Source organism: Scedosporium apiospermum (genome assembly GCF_000732125.1).
Source record: "Scedosporium apiospermum strain IHEM 14462 chromosome Unknown SEQ_SAPIO_0086, whole genome shotgun sequence".
NCBI lineage: Eukaryota > Fungi > Ascomycota > Sordariomycetes > Microascales > Microascaceae > Scedosporium > Scedosporium apiospermum.
The window spans coordinates 126,837-144,479 of NW_015971787.1; the positions used below are offsets into that span (position 1 = coordinate 126,837).

Here is a 17,643-nt window from a genome sequence, read left to right on the forward strand (position 1 = left end):
CATGTCTCCGGGACCTGCGGAATCTCCAAAGTGGCGGGTCTGGAGGGTCGTATTCATCTTCCAAAATTCCGGCGGAAATTGCCAATCATGGGGGTCCCTGGCTCTCCCCAGTCTCCCCACACCCACATTCCCTTGTTGTTTTGAAGTGCCATCCCCGCATTCGCACATGGCACACAGACTCACAGCCGGAGATGGGCCCATGAATATCTGGGGTCCCCGCAAAACTATCCATGTTCACAAAGTTTATGTCTTGGTCCCCACGCGGACACTTGTCGCGATGGATACCTGTCTTTGCGAATGATGATCTGAAATCACGTTGATGTCTTCCATAATTTGCGCAGTATGCCATTTTTCTTTTTGCACGACTGGAAATCAGTTGGTGTCGTAGAGTAGAGGTGGGGTAGGCTCATGGTGGTAGTTCTGGTGTTGGGATAAGTCCTTCGCATCTCCACCTCCTGCTCTCACAAGCATCATCTTCTGCGTTTCCATCTTTGATCCTTTTTGGCAACATCCTGCAGCCCAACCGCCAACCCGAGCGTTGAAGCTGCAGGTGACAGGCACGAGAAGGCGCAGAATGTGGAGAAAGTTCTACCGGAGCCGCTGCCTTGGTACGTCTTAGCATCGCGATAACGAGAAGGGGGGCCACTTTGGATGGTGCGGGTACTGCCCTTACACCACATAAAGAAACGGGGATCCCGAGAAAAGGCCGACGTAGTCTGGCAGGTGTGGTTATCCTTCGTGTACCTCGTCGTCTTTGCGAGTCAAGTCTGATATCTAGAGTCATCTCGCCCTAACACGATAACTCGAAGAGCCGACTATAGTCCAGGACCGCCGTCGACATTTTGCCTTGATTAGAGTTCCTAACCCTCTTCTTAATGCCCATGCTGTCGCTCTGGATATGGTCTTCCTTCACTGCGCTGTCGTGACGCGAGTGTCCGTATTCTCAGACGCCATTGCCGCTTCTGAATTCCTCTGCCCAACCCCTCTGAAGCCGTATAAGTTTAGCAGATAGTCACAGCGCCCTGCTGTCAGATGGTTTTTCTTTCTCTAGCCCATAGAGATATGATCCATTGAACTACCCGCTGCCCAACGCGTCAACCAGAATGCTGTACCCTTTACAATGGCCCACTTCTTGCATATCTAATGAAGGTCTGCATCGTCGTGGGGCTTGAGCTTTTGGTCGGTAGGCTAGAGACGGCCAAGGCTTCTTGGGCACAAGGGTCGAAGATTTTTCGTCGGTTGACATGCGGTGGAGACCACTGGTTCGAGGCAGACTCGCGTCATGACACGGGATAAGACACAATGGCATCACTGTAAAAGGCCGGGTTCTTTGGATTGGGGTGTCTCGGTGAGAAACAGCGTGGGCCTCTTCGAAAAGGTCTTCTCTGGCTGCCTTCAAGTCGAGCAATGAGCCCATTCCCCTCATCGGCCGAACGCTCACCGGAAATCAAGGAGCATGATGCTAATTTCCATCCGTTCTTTGATTCTCCGCAACTGTTCCGAGTCCCTTCCGGCCCTCTTTCACAGCCCCCGCCTCCTTCGCCCTCTCCTTAACGGTGAGCTAGCTCACGAATATCCTTGCCGCGTCTCCAAAAAGTGAACGATTGATTTTGCGCTTGTGGCACGATCATGAGGCCCAATGTCCACCTTGCTAGGGAAAGATGTTGAAATATTTCGTGGACTTGGGATGTCGACTCACTATTATGATTTGTGTGACCATGACAGCCACCATTGTTGTTTTGATAACGTATTGGCGGGAAAATAAGGGGAGGGATAAGGTTGAGGCGATCGGGGAAGAAGGCGTGGGGGTGACGTAAAAATGGACAATGGGATCGGGGGCAAGCGCCAAGGGGCCATCGTTTTTTGAGTGAAAGAAATGTCTAGATTCTGTCGGAGACTCAGTGATCTCGCCCGTCGGGCATCGTGGATATATCCATGCAAGAATGAGATCTGGAAAGCCTCAGTGGCACCATGATTGAACCATTGTAGTATCTATGACTTAACCTTATTGTCGTCTAAAGTTAAGAGGGCCAGAGCCGGTCCAGGTGTGCTCGGACTTGTTAATCGCGTCATTGAATTGGAAGGATTCAGTGGACCGATTTATCCGATGCATCCTTCCAAGGTCGTGCCATTCATCTCCCGTAGCTCATCCTCGTCGTGTTTCATGGACAGCCGTCTACGAAGTTAAACATTATCCCTGGGGGAGTACCTGTCGTCAAAGAGGCACGGGAGAGCACAGCGGACGGGAAAATGGGGCTTTGATGTCAGAGGGAATAGTTTGCAATATTCAAAAGTAATTACTCCAGTACCAGCGCCGCCTGACAATCGTAACGAGATAGACCCCATCAATGCTTTTCGCAGCCGTGAAGAAAACAAAAAACTGAACAAATTTGAAGGTTCGCAGCCCTTGCGTCACCCCATGAACTAGCTCAAGACCGTCCTGCCCAAATGAACATAAACATCCATACCTAGAACCCCTTTGGATAAAAAGATAAACATAAGAGTAAAAAAAGACATGCACACGCGGACACAACTAAAGAATAATCATAATAGAAAAACCCCGCATTATTTGTTCCAACATTCAAAGGCCGAGTCAAGATTGGAAAACTCCATGAGAATGCCCAATGGTCCCGTGTCATTCTCGACGACGCCCAACTTGTGTTCCAGGCGGGGCCTCTTGCGTGGCGCGATGTAGTGCTCCTCATCGTCGTCCGTGTCATACACGTACCAGGGATCGTCGAATTGGTACCACTTCTCGTCGAGGGCGTGTGTCGAGTAGCCGTGTGTCTTCTGTCCCATCTCCCTGGGTGCTGGAGCGGGGTGTGGCTTTGTCGTCGTCCTCGTCACCGTAGTCTCAGGGACACGATGTGTGATCCTCGGCGTGGGTTGCAATGTGCTGGAGGGTGTCTTTGCTTGCCTCTCGCGGAATTGGAACCACATGCTGTCCATTGCCTGGAGTTTCTTGCTGCTCGAGGGGTTTTCTATCCTCTCTTGGATGTACCACGTGTCGTCTAGGATTTGCAGAGAGTTCTCCTGCACCTTTTCTTGTGTGTAGCATTCTCGAGGGTTCATGAGCAGCGTCTCGAGGAAGCTGCCCTCGTGGGGAGTCAATCTGAGGTTGGCGAGCACAGGGCGGAAGTGGGCGAGGGGATCGTAGGCGGCGATCTCGTCGGGGAGGGCGTAGTAGGACTCGGCGGGGGAGAAGGTGGGTGTCTTGGGTGAGGGGCCGGAAGTAGCAGTGGTGACGGTAACAGAGGAACCCGGCGTAGGCGGAGAGGATTCTGGAGAATGAGGTGATAGATCTGGAGTGGCGGGAGAGAAGTCTGGCGAGTGGAGGAAGGTGACTTCTTTCTGAGAGTCCCCAGAGGTCCTGAGGGATGATTTCCGACGGGTGGAAGGCATCATTGCTTTTTGTGTGTGTGTCGGTGTGTGTGCGTGTGTGCGTGTGTGTGTGCGTGTGTGTGTGAAAAAAGTAAAAGAAAATAGAACAATTATTTGGATGCACTCTTCTTTCCACTGATGACCTGATCTGATTGACAAAAGACGTGACAAAATAAAACAGTGGGGGAACGCTGTTAATATGTCTTGATTATCAGTCAAGGTCGGTGAGGGAGTGGGAAGGGTGGAAGAAAAGAGATTTTCCCACTTATTTTGGGTAACAAATGGTAATTAAGTTTCCCCCCCCAAAAAACTGACAGAGAAAACCTTACATCTGCCCCTCGTGGGGAAGAGGATGGGGACGAGTCTGGGGATGGGGAGGGTCGAGCTGGATGTGGTCCTGCTCCACCTCGTGGTCGTGCCACGTTCCGGCGGAATTACCGGAAACGTCCTGGCAATCTCCAACTATCTGCCCCGTGCCCCTCGGGGTGGGTGGCTCGTCTAGCATCAGCTGCCAATCAGGGTACTCTAGATCGAGGACCGAGCTGCTGGCGTTTCCCAAAAAGGCTATTTCCGGTGGAATTCGCGTCGTTAGTTTGGAGAAGTTCCGGCGGAATGCGGGGAACGGGGAAGGCCAAGACAAAATGGCGACGATGGTGTGGAGAGGAAGTGGAGAGAAGGTGGAGGAAAGGATGGGGAAGGGAAATGAGACAATAGGGGAAAGCGGAGCGTTTCGGGCTTTCGGAGAAAAGGAAGGCCAACAGAAAAAAGAAAAAAAAGCCAGGGTAACGAGAGGGGTTTTCTCTGCTTTTGTGCGCGTGGCTTGATGTGATTTTTGTTGTTGTTTGTTTCGTCTTTCTCCACGGAGAGGAGACGGAATGGATAGGAAGGATGGGAAGGATGAGAATGGGCAGAGAGGGAGAGAGAGTGTGAGGGAAAGAGAGAAGAGTGAAGAGCGACGGGATGGGACGGAAGCAAGGACGAAAGGGAAGAAACGAAACAAAGAGAAACAAACTTACCATTCTGCAGAGACGACAGCGCCGCATCAAACCCCTCATTTGCGCTGGATCCGTACCAGTCCACGAACCCCCCAAACGGATCCGACGCGTATTGCTGCCCGCTTCCGCCCCCGAATGCGCCCGGCTGCGGCTGAATCCCTTGTTGCACCGCATCGACGTGATGAATTAAAGCGACCCGCGCCTCGACATGATGAGGGTTAATTGAATTCTCGGTCGGCACCCTTGCCGCATCGCTATTATTATCTCCGGCCCTCGAAACGTCCTCCCCGATCGGTCTGCGTTGCTGCTGTTGCGATTGACTCGAAAACGTCTCGTGCTCATTCGGTTCCGTCAACGCCTTGAGTTCCTTCTCCATGATCAATCGCAGCAGGTCTTTAAGGATGCCCGTGCTCTGATTGAATGAGGCAATCGACAACTGCGCCCACGTCCCGATGCGGATGAGCCGACCGAGAGCCTGCTTTGCCTCCTGCGCCTGCGTCGTGAACGGCTTCGATAGCGCGAAAATAGCGAGCATGACCCCGGCCGTGAAGCAGTTCATGCCGATGTGGGCGCCTAGGGGAGTGTTCTTGAGGAATTCGAGAGCGCCCCGGTGGCGACTGAGATGCGATAATTGGAGGGCCGATTGCCAGCATTGTCGTCGCGATGCTGCGATCATGTCTTCGCTTATTTCGCTGCTCAGGTCACCCGATTGCTGCCCACCGCCTACTCCTCCTCTTCCGCCTCCGCCACTCCCACCACTCCCACCATTTCTGCCCAGCGTAGCACTAGACGTGTCTGTAGACTGCTTCTCTAGATCCTTAATCGAGATCAATGGCCGATGGAGAAGCATTTGTATATTATCGTAAGAAATTCGTAGCGCCAGCGACTGAAGATGAAGAATCGATCGGAGGCCCTTCTTGTTGTAGTCCAGGTTACTCTCCTCGTACGTTTCCAGTCTCAAATCCATCGGTAACACCCGCTTGAATTCGAGCATCTGCGCGTGGACCGTCCGGATCTGGTTCGTAATTTCGGCGACCGTCCTCGCCTTCCGCATGACTCTGGTGATAGGCGCGGCGATCCGATACAGCCTGGCCTTGTATCGATGATAAGAGCTCGCCGTGACGAATTTTTGCGTTCCGTTTTCGAATATTTCTTTTGATGTGACGGGCATTGGTGTGTACGAGTCGTCGTCCATGTCTGCGAAGCTGACTTCTACGTCTATGTCTTGAATAACGGCGGGTCGGCCATATGATTGCGCGACAAACCTAGATCGGCAAGTAAGTACGATGTCTGAGAGAGGTGGTGTGAACGAGCCTTAGGATGACGAGGATGATGATGAGGAGGAGAGGGAGTGGTAGATAACAAGGTGTGAAGATACTTTTCGCTAGTGTAGAGCGTCCACCAAAGACGCCGACGACATTCCCTCTCCACAGCAGGAATGTCTCCCCACGCCGGCTCATTATGCAGGTCCATAGCTTGAGCAGCTCTCATGGCAACACCCATGATGACAAACGCCCGCCTCACTTTCCGGTTAAACAAGTAGTGCGACGCAAGCAAGTCCAAGAACGAAACAGCCATAGAAGTAGGGTCCTCGAGGACCTGGAGAAGCTGTTGCTCGGCGGCGGCGACGAGCTTGGCCTCGAGAGCAAGTGCGTTGAATTCCACGCCGTGCTGCTTCATCTGCTGGGGTGATACATACCGCGCCGCCATGCCAAGGATGATGACGATCAACATGAGGAAGGAAAAGTCGTCGGCGTTTGCCCTACCGGAGGCGAGGAGGGATCGGAGACGTGCCCTCAGGGTCGGTTCGTGAAATAGCGTCACATACCAGTGGATGGACCCTATGTACGTCTCGAGCAGGCACTCGATGATGGGGACGGGCGGGAGCTCGACGCCGATGAGCTCGGCGATGGGTACGGCATTCTTGGGGCGGTTTGTGGGCTGCACCCTGTCGGGGGGACTGTCCGGGAGGGCATCGAGATGACCTGATGCCGTGGCACTGCCGAGATGCTCTCGGTAGACCTAGAGAAACGAGCTGTGAGCATGAGTTCTCCAGAGCAAGGATCTAGAGGCTGCGCTTCTAAGCATTTGTTAATGTTTCAAAGCTACACATACCTGCTGGACAACCCTTAATGTCGAGGTACGTTCGATATATAGTTGTGAGCCATGAGAACTGGCCGGTGGTGCAGTTGCCGGTCCAGTCAACGGTGCAGGTGACGGTGCAGGCGATGCTGCTAACGAGACAGTGACGTCCCGGTCAGTCTCCGTCGTCCGCGATCGTTCTCGGTTGAGTTCTGCTTTGCGGGGGCTACTCCGTGTTTTTGATCTCCGATTATCTCTGTATCCCATTGTTACCGAGCTGTCCTGTGTACATAACTTCTGCAGGTGAAATGCTGCAGGTGAATCCGGTGGATGGATCGCCATTAAGCTTACCGTCTATCGTCATCTCTGCATTCCATCCCCGACCGCATGCACGGATAACACGGTCGTTGGTTATCGCACTAAAAATAAAAGAAAAGAAGGGGAAAAAAAGGAAAATATGGTCAGCCCGGAAACGTTCACTAAACCGGACGGACGAGCGGGCGGCGATGCTATTGCCGAGAGGGTCCCGACGATGGCCTCATCATACCTTGAGCTTTTGGCGCTTGCATCTCACGCAAGCATGTCGCGCCCTCCCCGTCATCAAAAGCGACCGGGCAGCCGCTTCTCGATCCATTATTTCGGTTTTCGTTTTCTTTTCCCCCTAATTCGACTGTCCTGTTCCATCCGGTCCAGTCCTGTTCGGTCTCTTTTGTCTATATTAAGACATCTGCCGTAGAGCTCCCTTGATAGTTGATAAACTACAAATGCGAGTCACCGAGTCAAAACGTCAACAGAAAGAGCTTCTCCGCCTACAAGGCAATAAACCCTAGATTTTTTAGGGGGGATTTCTTGTGGGGAAGACCGCAATTTGATTTGATCAAGCCACTCAAGGTGCTGCCGAACCTCCCCGCGTCCCCTATTTTCCCTCCGCCAAGGCAAATTTACCCCATGCCGAAGAGAGTTTTTTTGCAGGAAACCCCGCAAAAAGCCAGGCGGTGGCACTTAGCCACGGTAGTATCGGACTGTGCTGGCGTGGCCAATAAACGTTCGATGCTGGTTTCCCCAGGCACCCCAGGTCAGATCCCAGATCTGGACTGGATCACGCGATGGGTGGGCAGGTTCAGAGTGGGCGACCGGTCAAGCGGCACAGGAGTCACCGACGAGAAAGGAGGCGAAGCCTTTCTCGCCATATTCTTGAGACTAGGGATGGGTGATTCTGATCCTGGGGAGTTCAATACCTTGGACAATAATTAGAGATGAGTGCCATTTCAACAAGCCCGCTGTAACAACGGCGAATTTCTTTTTCCGGGATTTTATTCACGCAGGTCCGAAGGCTGCTAATCAACCAGCTAAAATAAGGAAGAAAAAAATATGAAGAAAAAACTCGAGGAGGCAGATAGAGAGAGAGGTTATGGGGTCAATTATTCAGGCATGCTCCGCCTATCTGCCTGCGACAAGTGAGGTCGGAGAAGGGACCGTCCTCTTCAACCATGTCTCCGCATCTCAGGCCAAGTCGGAAGTGCATCGAGAATCACAGCTCTCCTCCATACCACCTCAAAAATCCACGTCTGCAGGGCGGGGAATTGAGGAGTAGGCGATGCGACTATTCGGTGTATACAGACACCGTCCTTGACATGCTCTAGCCCCGCCTCTTTGAGGCCAGAAATTGGAAAACCAATCACCTACCCATCAACTTGGCAGGACAAGATAGCGAATGGTCTCGCGGACGAGCCGGGCCGACCGTCATTTCCACCCCGACGTTAGTCACCCGGTGGGGGAGTGTGGAGTATTCAAAATCGGCGCCGTCCTTCGTCTTGCCCATGGGGCCGACGGATGCGCAGTGGGCGAACAGTTGCGGCGACGTGGTGAAACATGCCAATAATCGAAGTGGCCGTTCTTTTCCTCGCCGGTGGGTTCGTAGCGCCAGGCAAAGATGCCCTGGTCATTGGGTGATTTGACGATTTCGTCCTGGAGTCGGATAAATACAACTCCCTATCCCCTCCGCCGTATAACAGCGGCATGTTAACTCCAAAGGGACCCAGGAGGCACCCGTCGTCTAGCTGCCCACGACATCTTCTCCGCGACACTTGTTCGCTTCATCCAATGCTGTCCATCATGGCCCAAGTACCAATCTTTGATGCCAGTCGCATCCGAGATGGCGCGTCGCTTGTCAGATCTTCGAGCGATAAAAGCCCAGTCTTTGTTATAGAACAGCACCCCTCTGGGAGACGAGCTCTTGCGACGCCGAGCTCCGTGTGAACTAATGACTCTCGCCAAAGCCTGCGGCATCGGGGTCGGATTCTTCGATCTCCTGCGGGAAGACGAAGCGGTAAAACGCATTCTCATACCATTTGTACATAGAATTGATGGCCTCGGAAAGCTCGGCTCTGCTCTGCTCTCCTTGCTGATCCTGGGGAGATATTTCGTTGTTGCCCCAAGTATAGGGAAGAATGTCGTGCCTAGGCATAGCACCATCGAAAAACCCTTCAAACTTCATTGAGCTACTGTTGGTGAGGCGCATGATGGTCTTTGGAGCGAGCGAGACAGGTTTGAGTATCACTGCCTTGGGTTTGAATCCGAATAGGTGAGAGAGAAGTAATATCAGAGACAAAGCCTAATAGCGGAGCGAGCCCAATGACACAGCTGAGGAATTAACAGGAATGACTGGTATACCCAAATCACTGTCACCTCTTTAAATATCAAAATACCGCTCTCCTCTATTTCCCACTTTCCCATTCATGTACTGCATCAGGCTCGGTTCTAGATTCTCCTGACACTTCTCCAAGTTCACCCTCAACTGTGCTATACCCATCCACCTGCCCCATACAGGCCCACGATCCAACTGATACAATTCAACCCAGGAATCAAGTGTGTCAAAGACATTTGGGAGAACGCCTTGAAATCACTCACGTTAAAAGTACTCATAACCGCTGGCTGTAGAAGTTTGTGGATGCGATGGCTCCGGCGACACAAACTAGGCTCTCGACTTGGGAATATTTAATCAATGAATGGGTCGTTGGGGGCTCTTCTCACGCCGCCTCCGTGTTTGATGAAGGTCAATGTCACAGTAGATCCCATCCACATCTCAAATCTCGGAAAAGTTGACGAGACCTTGTTATAATCTCAACATCTCTGTTGGTCCAGTGAGAGCCCTCAGATGCCCCTGCCATGCAGCTCAATGTGTGCCCCGCTTCAAGGACGCCCGGGTGTAAGGCCGTGAGAAGTCTGGATTATGCCTTGGATTTGGGTCTAGTATGAGACGAGATACTAACCAGTTCGCCTACTTTCCCGATTCATTCACTCTTGAACGACGGCCTTACATGCTTAGCAGCGAAAATAAGGATACGTAACCGTGCGGCCACTTCCATAGCATGACAATAGGTTAGTCGGCCGGCTCTGGCGGCCAAAGACTCCCGGACATTAGCGGAACATATCCCTAGAGGAGGCTGGTACATTGGAAGTTCGTTGTAAATATCTAACCGTAGTTTTCCTCCCACTCCTCAACGAGCCTTCTTCCCATTCATGGTCGTTTACAAACGAAGAATACGCTGAGATGAAAATAGTCATCCACTCTTCACCTACTCGAGTTACTAGAGACTACGGTTGGCAACTCAGACTGAGCTGTGTGAGAGTCGGTCTTATGCGCCAGAATAACTGGACTCCCAAAATGCCTATAACATCATCTGCCGGCGCTAGTTTTATGACTTAAATACTGAGTACAAAACATGGCATCGAGGAATCCAGGCTGACCTGGAAGACAAAAAAAAAAAAAAAAAAAAAAAAAAAAAAAAAGACTCACATAAAAATTTCCTCGTATGAGCGCATTTCGAGGTATATATATATATACGAATGTCAGAACTCTCAGGACTTGGTCAAGATCTTTGGCGCTCAGACAACTGCACGCTTCTGGAGAGGCGGTGACAGTTTCCATTCGCTGTTCCAGCAGGATCGTGCTATCGGATCGAGTTTGTAAGGATGGCATCATTCCCCTCAAACTCGCAGGTATGCATCAACGACCTCATTGGGCATCGCAGTCAAAGTGTGGGGGAACGCCCCATGCTTCTCCCTTGGACTAATAATTTCCTCCCACGTTCTAAACGTTTAGTTGATTAACGTCTTCGGATAGCCCCGTGAACCCGGGTACGGTCCCGCAGGGAAAGCCAGTCTCCCCGAAGGGACTAGCGTTGTGCCATCCATCGCAAATATCGAAGTGATTCTATCCGTGCCATTGGTCCGCGGAAGAAGCACTGCAGCCGGTGAACCCCCACGAACAATGCTTCTCAGCTCAGACTCGACATGCGTTCGATGCGACTGCTACCTCGTAAGTACGAAGGACGTATCCATGCCTGATGAGGTTGAATCCCCGCCATGCTTGTTCCCACTCCGAATGTTTGAATGACTGCGGTTTGTTCCACAACATCTTCACCTCGAGTCCCGACAGATTGGATCTGCTTTGGTGGAAACCTCTGCGATAGGCTCTGAGTGTCCTTGTTAATTTACCTTTTATTGCCCTGTGCTTATCATTCGCCATGGCTTCAACCGCCGAAGAAGCTGGTGCCGCAGCTGGCCCATCTCCTCGATCCCCCACCAAGTCACCTTCAAAATCTCCCCCGCTGAATCCGGCCGCATCCCCTGACATCGAGGTGGTAAGATCGACTTTTCTACACTCGTCGGCGTTTCTTTCAGCGTAATGTAGTTATTTACTTTTAACGCAGGATCCCGGCCACGAAGGCGCCGATGATGATGGCGATTCCCTGCTAGGAGGAAGCGTGTAGGACAGCCAGGAACCTCATTCGATCCAGCATCGTGATGCTAAGATGGCTACTGATGATATGATGGCGATCAGTGCAAGTTCCACCACTTCACTCTCGGCAAGTATTTTGGAATTCCGCAAGATCCATGGCCGGACATTCCACAACTTCAACACCGACACCGAATACTGGTTCGTCTCGTTTTCGTTCATTCCCTCGCCAGCTTCTGGATTCCGCCCCGAGCTCTTTGCTGATTAAATTCATTTCAATTTAGGGGCCCCAACGATGAGAGGCAAAACGAGCATCTCGATATCAAGTAGGACATCTTCCACACGATTGGCACGGTTCAGCGACGACTAGGCGCTAATAGATAATTGATAATTGCTATTTCCAGCCACCAGATGCTCCTCGTTGCGATGGATAACAAGCTCTACCATGCTCCGATCGGCGATGACCCGCAGAGAGTGATTGATATCGGTACGGGAACGGGTATCTGGGCAATGTGAGACACCCACTTTCCGTTCTTTCCGGATCACGAGCAGAGATAATAATAATAACATCCACCCCATTTTCCCCGTCGCAGAGATTTTGCCGACCAGTTCCCATCCGCCGAAGTTACCGGCACCGACATCTCCCCTACCCAGCCCCTCTGGGTCCCTCCCAACTGCAAATTTGAACTTGACGATGCCCAGCTCACCTGGACGTACCCCGACAACCACTTCGACTACATCCACATGCGCCTCATGATGGGCTCCATCAAAGACTGGCCCGCTCTCTACAAGGAAGTCTACCGCTGCCTCAAGCCGGGCGGTTGGTTCGAGCACCAAGACTACGATCCGCGCGTCGTCTCGGACGACGGGACAGTTGGGTCCGACTCGCCGTGGAATCAATGGGGCAAAATCTTCATCGAGGCTGGCGAGAAGCTGGGCCGGACGTTTTCCGTCATTATCGATCGAAATAACTACGGCTGGATGAAAGACGCGGGATTCGAAAATGTCCAGGAGAAGAGGATTAAGTTGCCGCTGGGCTCGTGGCCGGCGGATCCCAAGTGGAAGACAATTGGACAGTATAATCTGATCGCTACGGAGCAGGGGCTCGAAGGCTTTGCCCTTTACGTGCTCACCAATGTGCATGGCTGGGGCTTGGAGGAGACACAAGTTTATCTCGCATCGGTGCGCAAGGAGCTGCACAACCGGAAGAATCACGCATACTACGAGACGTAAGTGTCTTAGAGGGCTCCTTAACGCCTCAGGATTTAGGGGATTATTACTGACTCGAGAATTAGGGCTTCCGTCTTTGGCCAAAAGCCAAAGGAAACTGGGGAACAGTAAGGGGTTATTGTCTAGCGGCATGGGACGGGAATCTAAATGAAGACGTGTTTGGTGGGAGGACATGTTTCGCGTATGGAATGGTCCTAGCCCTTCGAAAGACTTATGAGATATGCAAACTCGATTTCTATTTATGCCTTGAAGGAACTTCATAGATCCCTACTTCATGAAGATTGTCTAACCATCTAGATGATCAACTCCTGACTCTTGGTAAATGTAATATGCCAAATCAGATTTCACTATCCTCACGGATAGGAACATGTAAACCACCCGAAGTCATCCCCTCGGGTCTAACTCCAGGGTACGGACCTGCAGTATCCCGATCAAGACTGGGAGAAGATTCCCCCCTCTCAATATTAAGGGCTAGGGCACTGCAATGACCTTTGCCGTCGTTGGGTGAGTCAAATAATATCTGCGACTCGGGTTCATGGGCGGCTTTCGAATCCTCCTTCGATCGAGACAAGGATTTCGATTAACGAAATCTAGGATCCGTTTCCGAAGTATTTATATGTTTCTCTTTCCATCAGCCACTGTTGTATACCCAAGTGGCCATTCCGTCTAATGCGCTGTTGTAGCTAAACTATGGTTTCTTCTCCAGGGCTGCGGGGATCGTGGCTGGTTGCAGGACCTCTATTTGGTCTTGAAATTGACTCGAAGATGCCTGCTGGTCTGCTGGAGGACTGTAAGCTGGCGGGGCCTGTTCTGACCAAGGTGCCATCTGCGTTTGCTGGTTGACGGGGCCGTTGGAATCGACTGGAACGTAGATGATACGCGGCGTGGAAGCAGGCCGACTTTTGAGCTCGGAAATGGCCATGATGAGTATTACCAAATGCACGACTCTATAGAAAAGTATTAATTCCGGGTGGCAAAGAACCAATGGAAGCCAATGTTGCCCCTGGTCATGTCTTGTGCTCTGTAGGCCACTTACGCGTTCACGAAGCCAAAGCCGGCCGCAATTTGAAGGTATTCCTTGCCCTGCTCATCCTTGAAGAGTGCAAAATACCACCCAGAGTCGCTGAACTTCGAGACGGTATGGGCGATCACGCTTGACATGATAGCTAGGCCAAAAAACAAGAGAGTGTCGACGATGAGACAAGCAGCAGGATGCACGCCATACTGGCCACGGCGCACACAAAGGCAGATGGCATCGACCCAATCCCATAGAAAAGAAGCAGCTGCCTATAAGAATACACAAAACAGGAGTTTAGTGGTGCAAACAGCCAAAGACGCTCCTCGAGAGGGTGAGCTTACCGGAGGACCCAGCATGAGAAGTGCCCCCACTGTCCATTTGGTGTAGTAGTACGCAGAGAATCCGACGATGGCAACGTTGAAGACGATTGACAAGGCACGGAGACTCATTTTCGACCACCATCTGCCTGATGAAAAGGCGTGGGTGGCCATGGGCGCCATTTGTCCGCCATGGACAGAGTAATGGTACTGATACTGCGACTGCTGTTCCATTTTCGAGCTTTTCACCTTCTGACACAATTACCCATGGACGCTGCAGATGTGATGGAAGTAATTAACTTTCGAGATTGATAAATCCAGCAAGTTCAGCTGAGGGAGGCTGAGCTTTCAAGCCCCATGCATTGCCAAGAGTTCAAGTCGAGCCTATTGAAAGCTTCAAGCTGGCCCACGTGCGAGACAACATCCAACACTATCCAATCAAGGATCTCTGGAGCAGACCCTGGCTCGCCAAGCAGTGGACTGACCTCTTCGGATGGAAAGACTCTTCCGGAGTTTTTTCTTGGATCCGAAGGAAGAAACAACCAGTTGAAGGGGTGCTGTCGGCCGAGATGTCGGTGCCGAGGGTAAAATTTCAGAGACATATTATAATTCCGAATCGGGAAGTGTGTCAACCTCTTCCTTTACGTTCTCGTGCTTCTGGGAATGCAGGGCCTAAAGGCAATTCAAAGCTAGCTCCTTAGCGAGTTGCCGTTACCTTCGTTAGGGTTAAATGTTGACAACCCCGAAATGGGAAGAAGAGCAGTTATTTCCGGCCAACCAAACGAGGGAGTAAGGGTCAATGCAGAACAATCGGTGGCGTTTTTGAAAACGACGAGGTTTGACGGCGAATAATCGATCCCAACTCTGGTGCTTTTTTTTACCAAGTCTGCCTCTGACGCAAACCTCTCAGCCATGGCACAAGAGCATGCTAAGCGCGTTGCATCTGTTGTGCAAGAACGTCACTTTGGGGAGCTTTGTGCTGGAGAGGTCTTATCAATACGAGAAAACACCGACAGGCTCAAACACTGGCAATATGCATATGGACAACGAATCAAGGGGACCCTAAGTGGCAGACAGCACAGCAAATCTCTGCCATCATTCAAGCGTCGCATCTCGGTCCCAACCGCAAGAGATGACCGCTTGAAAGTCCATACGCTCCCACTGCCGTCCTCTCTTTGTCTTTTCATCGAGCCCGTTTTCCGTTCGCCTCTTCATTTCCCCTCCCTCACCAGCTGTCGAACACTTCAATCCTTGTCCGCAAGGGGTTCGAAATCTCTCTTCCTCCCACCCACTCCACGGTAGCTCCTTGTGACAGCCGAGAATCTGTCCTTTCGAATAATCTGTGAGGTCGCACATACATGTAGGATTGCGTGCGTGTCGAGGTTGCATTCCACAAACGATCCAATCAGCCCGTTGGTCATCAGCCACCAACAGGAACAACGGCATATTGAACCGTTTATATCATACGAGTGGGCGTTGCCAAGGACGCCCGTGGTGTTGGGTCCGTATATTAAAATAGAATCTCCACCTCGCTCTTTCATTTGAGGTTGAGAATTTCCCCTCTTGTCTTCGCTATCGAGATCCGAACAATCAAGATGGTCGAGCCGGAGCAACCTCAAGGCCGTATCGTGTGTCTTTACCACATTCGCCGCTTCTGACATTGCCGGCAGCTAACCAATCTCGATAGGCCGCAGACGAAGATGTCAATTCGGCGATTGATATGGTAAGATGTCCTCTAGAATTGCTCAGCTGATCGAGGCTAATAATCTAACCTTTCTGCCCAACAGCCGATCGAGTCAACGGCATCGTTGCGGTCTAGTATTTTGAAATACCATGAAGAGAACGGGCGAACGTACCATGCCCTGAGCTCGGGACGTAAGTTGGAGATGTAGATGGGCTGCCCTAATCAATTGAATCCTCTGCAACTGACCAACCCTCGAAGAATATATCCTGCCAAATGATGAGGTATGCACAAAATCGCATTCGGGCGAAGTTCACGCATTCGCATTGTTTCAGCGACTGACATCTTGAAGGGCGAACAAGAGCGGCTTGGTATGTGACGCAGCTTCCGTTTTCTCGCTGGGATGGATGTGGCTTATTCCTGTGAAGACATCGTGCACCACATCCTCCTCCTCACCTTTGATGGGAAACTCTGCCTCAGCCCCAAGAACGAGAACGCGAAAAGTGTTCTGGATATGGGTACTGGAACCGGCGCATGGGCCATAGATTTCGGTATGTTTATGCTCTAAGCCATTCATTTTGCCTGGAACTGTAGCTCATATCGTTTTCCTCACATATAGCGGATGCACATCCAGAAGCCCGCGTCATTGGCGTCGATTTAAGTCCTATTCAGCCAACATTGTAAGCGTTACTTTGCGAACCTAATCCACCGGTCGCACAACCAGCTAACGAAATGTCGCATATCTCAGCACCCCACCGAACTGCGCGTTCGAGGTCGACGACCTGGAAAAGGAATGGACCTGGGGCCCTGGGCGGTTCGACTTGATCTTTTGCCGCAGCTTAGCTGGATCGTTTGCTAGCTGGCCGAAGATCATGCAGAAAGCATTCAAGTATGATTTCCCACCATTATAGCCGCGATGCTCCTTGTCGTGTTCGCTCACCATTTTCCTCCGTTGGATTTGTTACTAACTGCTAAAACCTTTTGGTCCTCCTTCATTGTAGCCATCTTGAACCAGGAGGCTATTTCGAGATTCACGACAATCTCTTCCCCGTCCTATGCGACGACGGAACCCTTCCCGTGGACTCCGCGCTTGTTAGATGGTGTAACCTCATGGTCGAAGGAGCCGCGAAACTGGGGCGCAGTCTTAATGAAGCTCCCAAATATGCCGGCTGGCTTTCCGAAGCAGGTTTCGAAAACGTCACGACAAAGCTCTACAAGTGGCCCATCAACCGCTGGCCCAAAGATCCGAAATTCAAGGAGCTCGGTGCCTGGACGTTGACGGCCATGGACGGCGGGCTGGAAGGCCTTTGCTTGGCGGTCTTTACGCGGGCCCTGGGATGGATGCAGGATGAGACCTTGGCGTTCTGCTCGGCGGTACGCCAGGATTTGCGGAATCCGAAGTACCATGGTTATTGGCAAATGTAAGTCAAATCATGGATGTAACGACTTGAGTGTTGAATACTAATGATGAACACAGTTACGTGACATATGGGAAAAAGCCCGAGACCGAGGCTAGTTAAAGAGGACATAGTAACCTAGAGGTGTACCAGCTATCACAAATAGAATTCCAATGAATGGAAGAATGTTGATTCCACTTTGAGTATTAAGTAACTTGCAACGATGAATGAGTTATCAAATAGGGCTGTGCATTTCTACCTCTGGACACACACAAACCGGCATGTTCCACTTTCCGCACTCACCGCCCAAGGCAGAACTGGCAACGCCAAAATATACCTCACCAAGGAACCTAGATTCCCAAGGTCGGTTAGCTCAGTTGGTTAGAGCGTGGTACTAATAAGCTATCCGGCTTATCAAGTAAATGCCAAGGTCATGAGTTCGACCCTCATACTGACCATTATCAACTATCTTTTTGCCTTTTTGTCATTTCCCGACTTTTTTCTCTCTCTTTATGTTCTTCTAGGAGACGGTGACACTTGACCATCTTTCTCTGCAGTCACCGTACTTCCAGGCTCTAGTGTATCCGACTAGGCCCCTTCGTCTATTCGTGACCTCCAGAAGGAAGCCTGGTAACTCCTCAACGCCTCGTCCGGCGTTGGGAACACATCCACCATAGCCACCTCAGCCCTCCTCTCCCTCCGCGACTTGTTCTTCTTCTCCCCAACAGACGCAAACGGCAACACGACCCCCAGCAGGCTTTCTTCAACCCGGACACGTTTTCCACATCGGCCTAGCGACGT

The 17,643-nt window shown here is 51.4% G+C and overlaps 4 protein-coding genes and 2 pseudogenes across 4 annotated transcripts; 2 read left to right on the forward strand and 4 right to left on the reverse strand.

The window, feature by feature from the left end:
* Window positions 1-2,565: 2,565 nt before the first annotated feature.
* SAPIO_CDS2262 lies at window positions 2,566-3,405 on the reverse strand (annotated as a pseudogene; the record flags this gene model as incomplete).
* A 301-nt stretch (window positions 3,406-3,706) lies between these two features.
* SAPIO_CDS2263 (uncharacterized protein) lies at window positions 3,707-7,092 on the reverse strand (the record flags this gene model as incomplete). The annotated part of the gene is made up of 4 exons (XM_016785336.1): window positions 3,707-3,945; window positions 4,398-5,641; window positions 5,755-6,398; window positions 7,006-7,092. The coding sequence occupies 4 exons, from the start codon at window positions 7,090-7,092 to the stop codon at window positions 3,707-3,709; spliced, it is 2,214 nt and encodes a 737-aa protein (XP_016644712.1).
* Window positions 7,093-8,718: 1,626 nt separating this feature from the next.
* SAPIO_CDS2264 lies at window positions 8,719-8,979 on the reverse strand (annotated as a pseudogene; the record flags this gene model as incomplete).
* A 2,008-nt stretch (window positions 8,980-10,987) lies between these two features.
* SAPIO_CDS2265 (uncharacterized protein) lies at window positions 10,988-12,540 on the forward strand (the record flags this gene model as incomplete). The annotated part of the gene is made up of 7 exons (XM_016785337.1): window positions 10,988-11,104; window positions 11,174-11,229; window positions 11,305-11,400; window positions 11,484-11,525; window positions 11,604-11,711; window positions 11,793-12,428; window positions 12,495-12,540. The coding sequence occupies 7 exons, from the start codon at window positions 10,988-10,990 to the stop codon at window positions 12,538-12,540; spliced, it is 1,101 nt and encodes a 366-aa protein (XP_016644713.1).
* Window positions 12,541-13,117: 577 nt separating this feature from the next.
* On the reverse strand, window positions 13,118-13,998 carry SAPIO_CDS2266 (uncharacterized protein; the record flags this gene model as incomplete). The annotated part of the gene is made up of 3 exons (XM_016785338.1): window positions 13,118-13,376; window positions 13,466-13,716; window positions 13,789-13,998. 3 exons carry the CDS (start codon window positions 13,996-13,998, stop codon window positions 13,118-13,120), a joined length of 720 nt encoding a protein of 239 aa, XP_016644714.1.
* A 1,361-nt stretch (window positions 13,999-15,359) lies between these two features.
* On the forward strand, window positions 15,360-16,965 carry SAPIO_CDS2267 (uncharacterized protein; the record flags this gene model as incomplete). Its single annotated transcript, XM_016785339.1, has 9 exons — window positions 15,360-15,392; window positions 15,452-15,487; window positions 15,552-15,639; window positions 15,781-15,816; window positions 15,874-15,996; window positions 16,065-16,125; window positions 16,194-16,334; window positions 16,447-16,866; window positions 16,923-16,965. The coding sequence occupies 9 exons, from the start codon at window positions 15,360-15,362 to the stop codon at window positions 16,963-16,965; spliced, it is 981 nt and encodes a 326-aa protein (XP_016644715.1).
* Window positions 16,966-17,643: the final 678 nt, after the last annotated feature.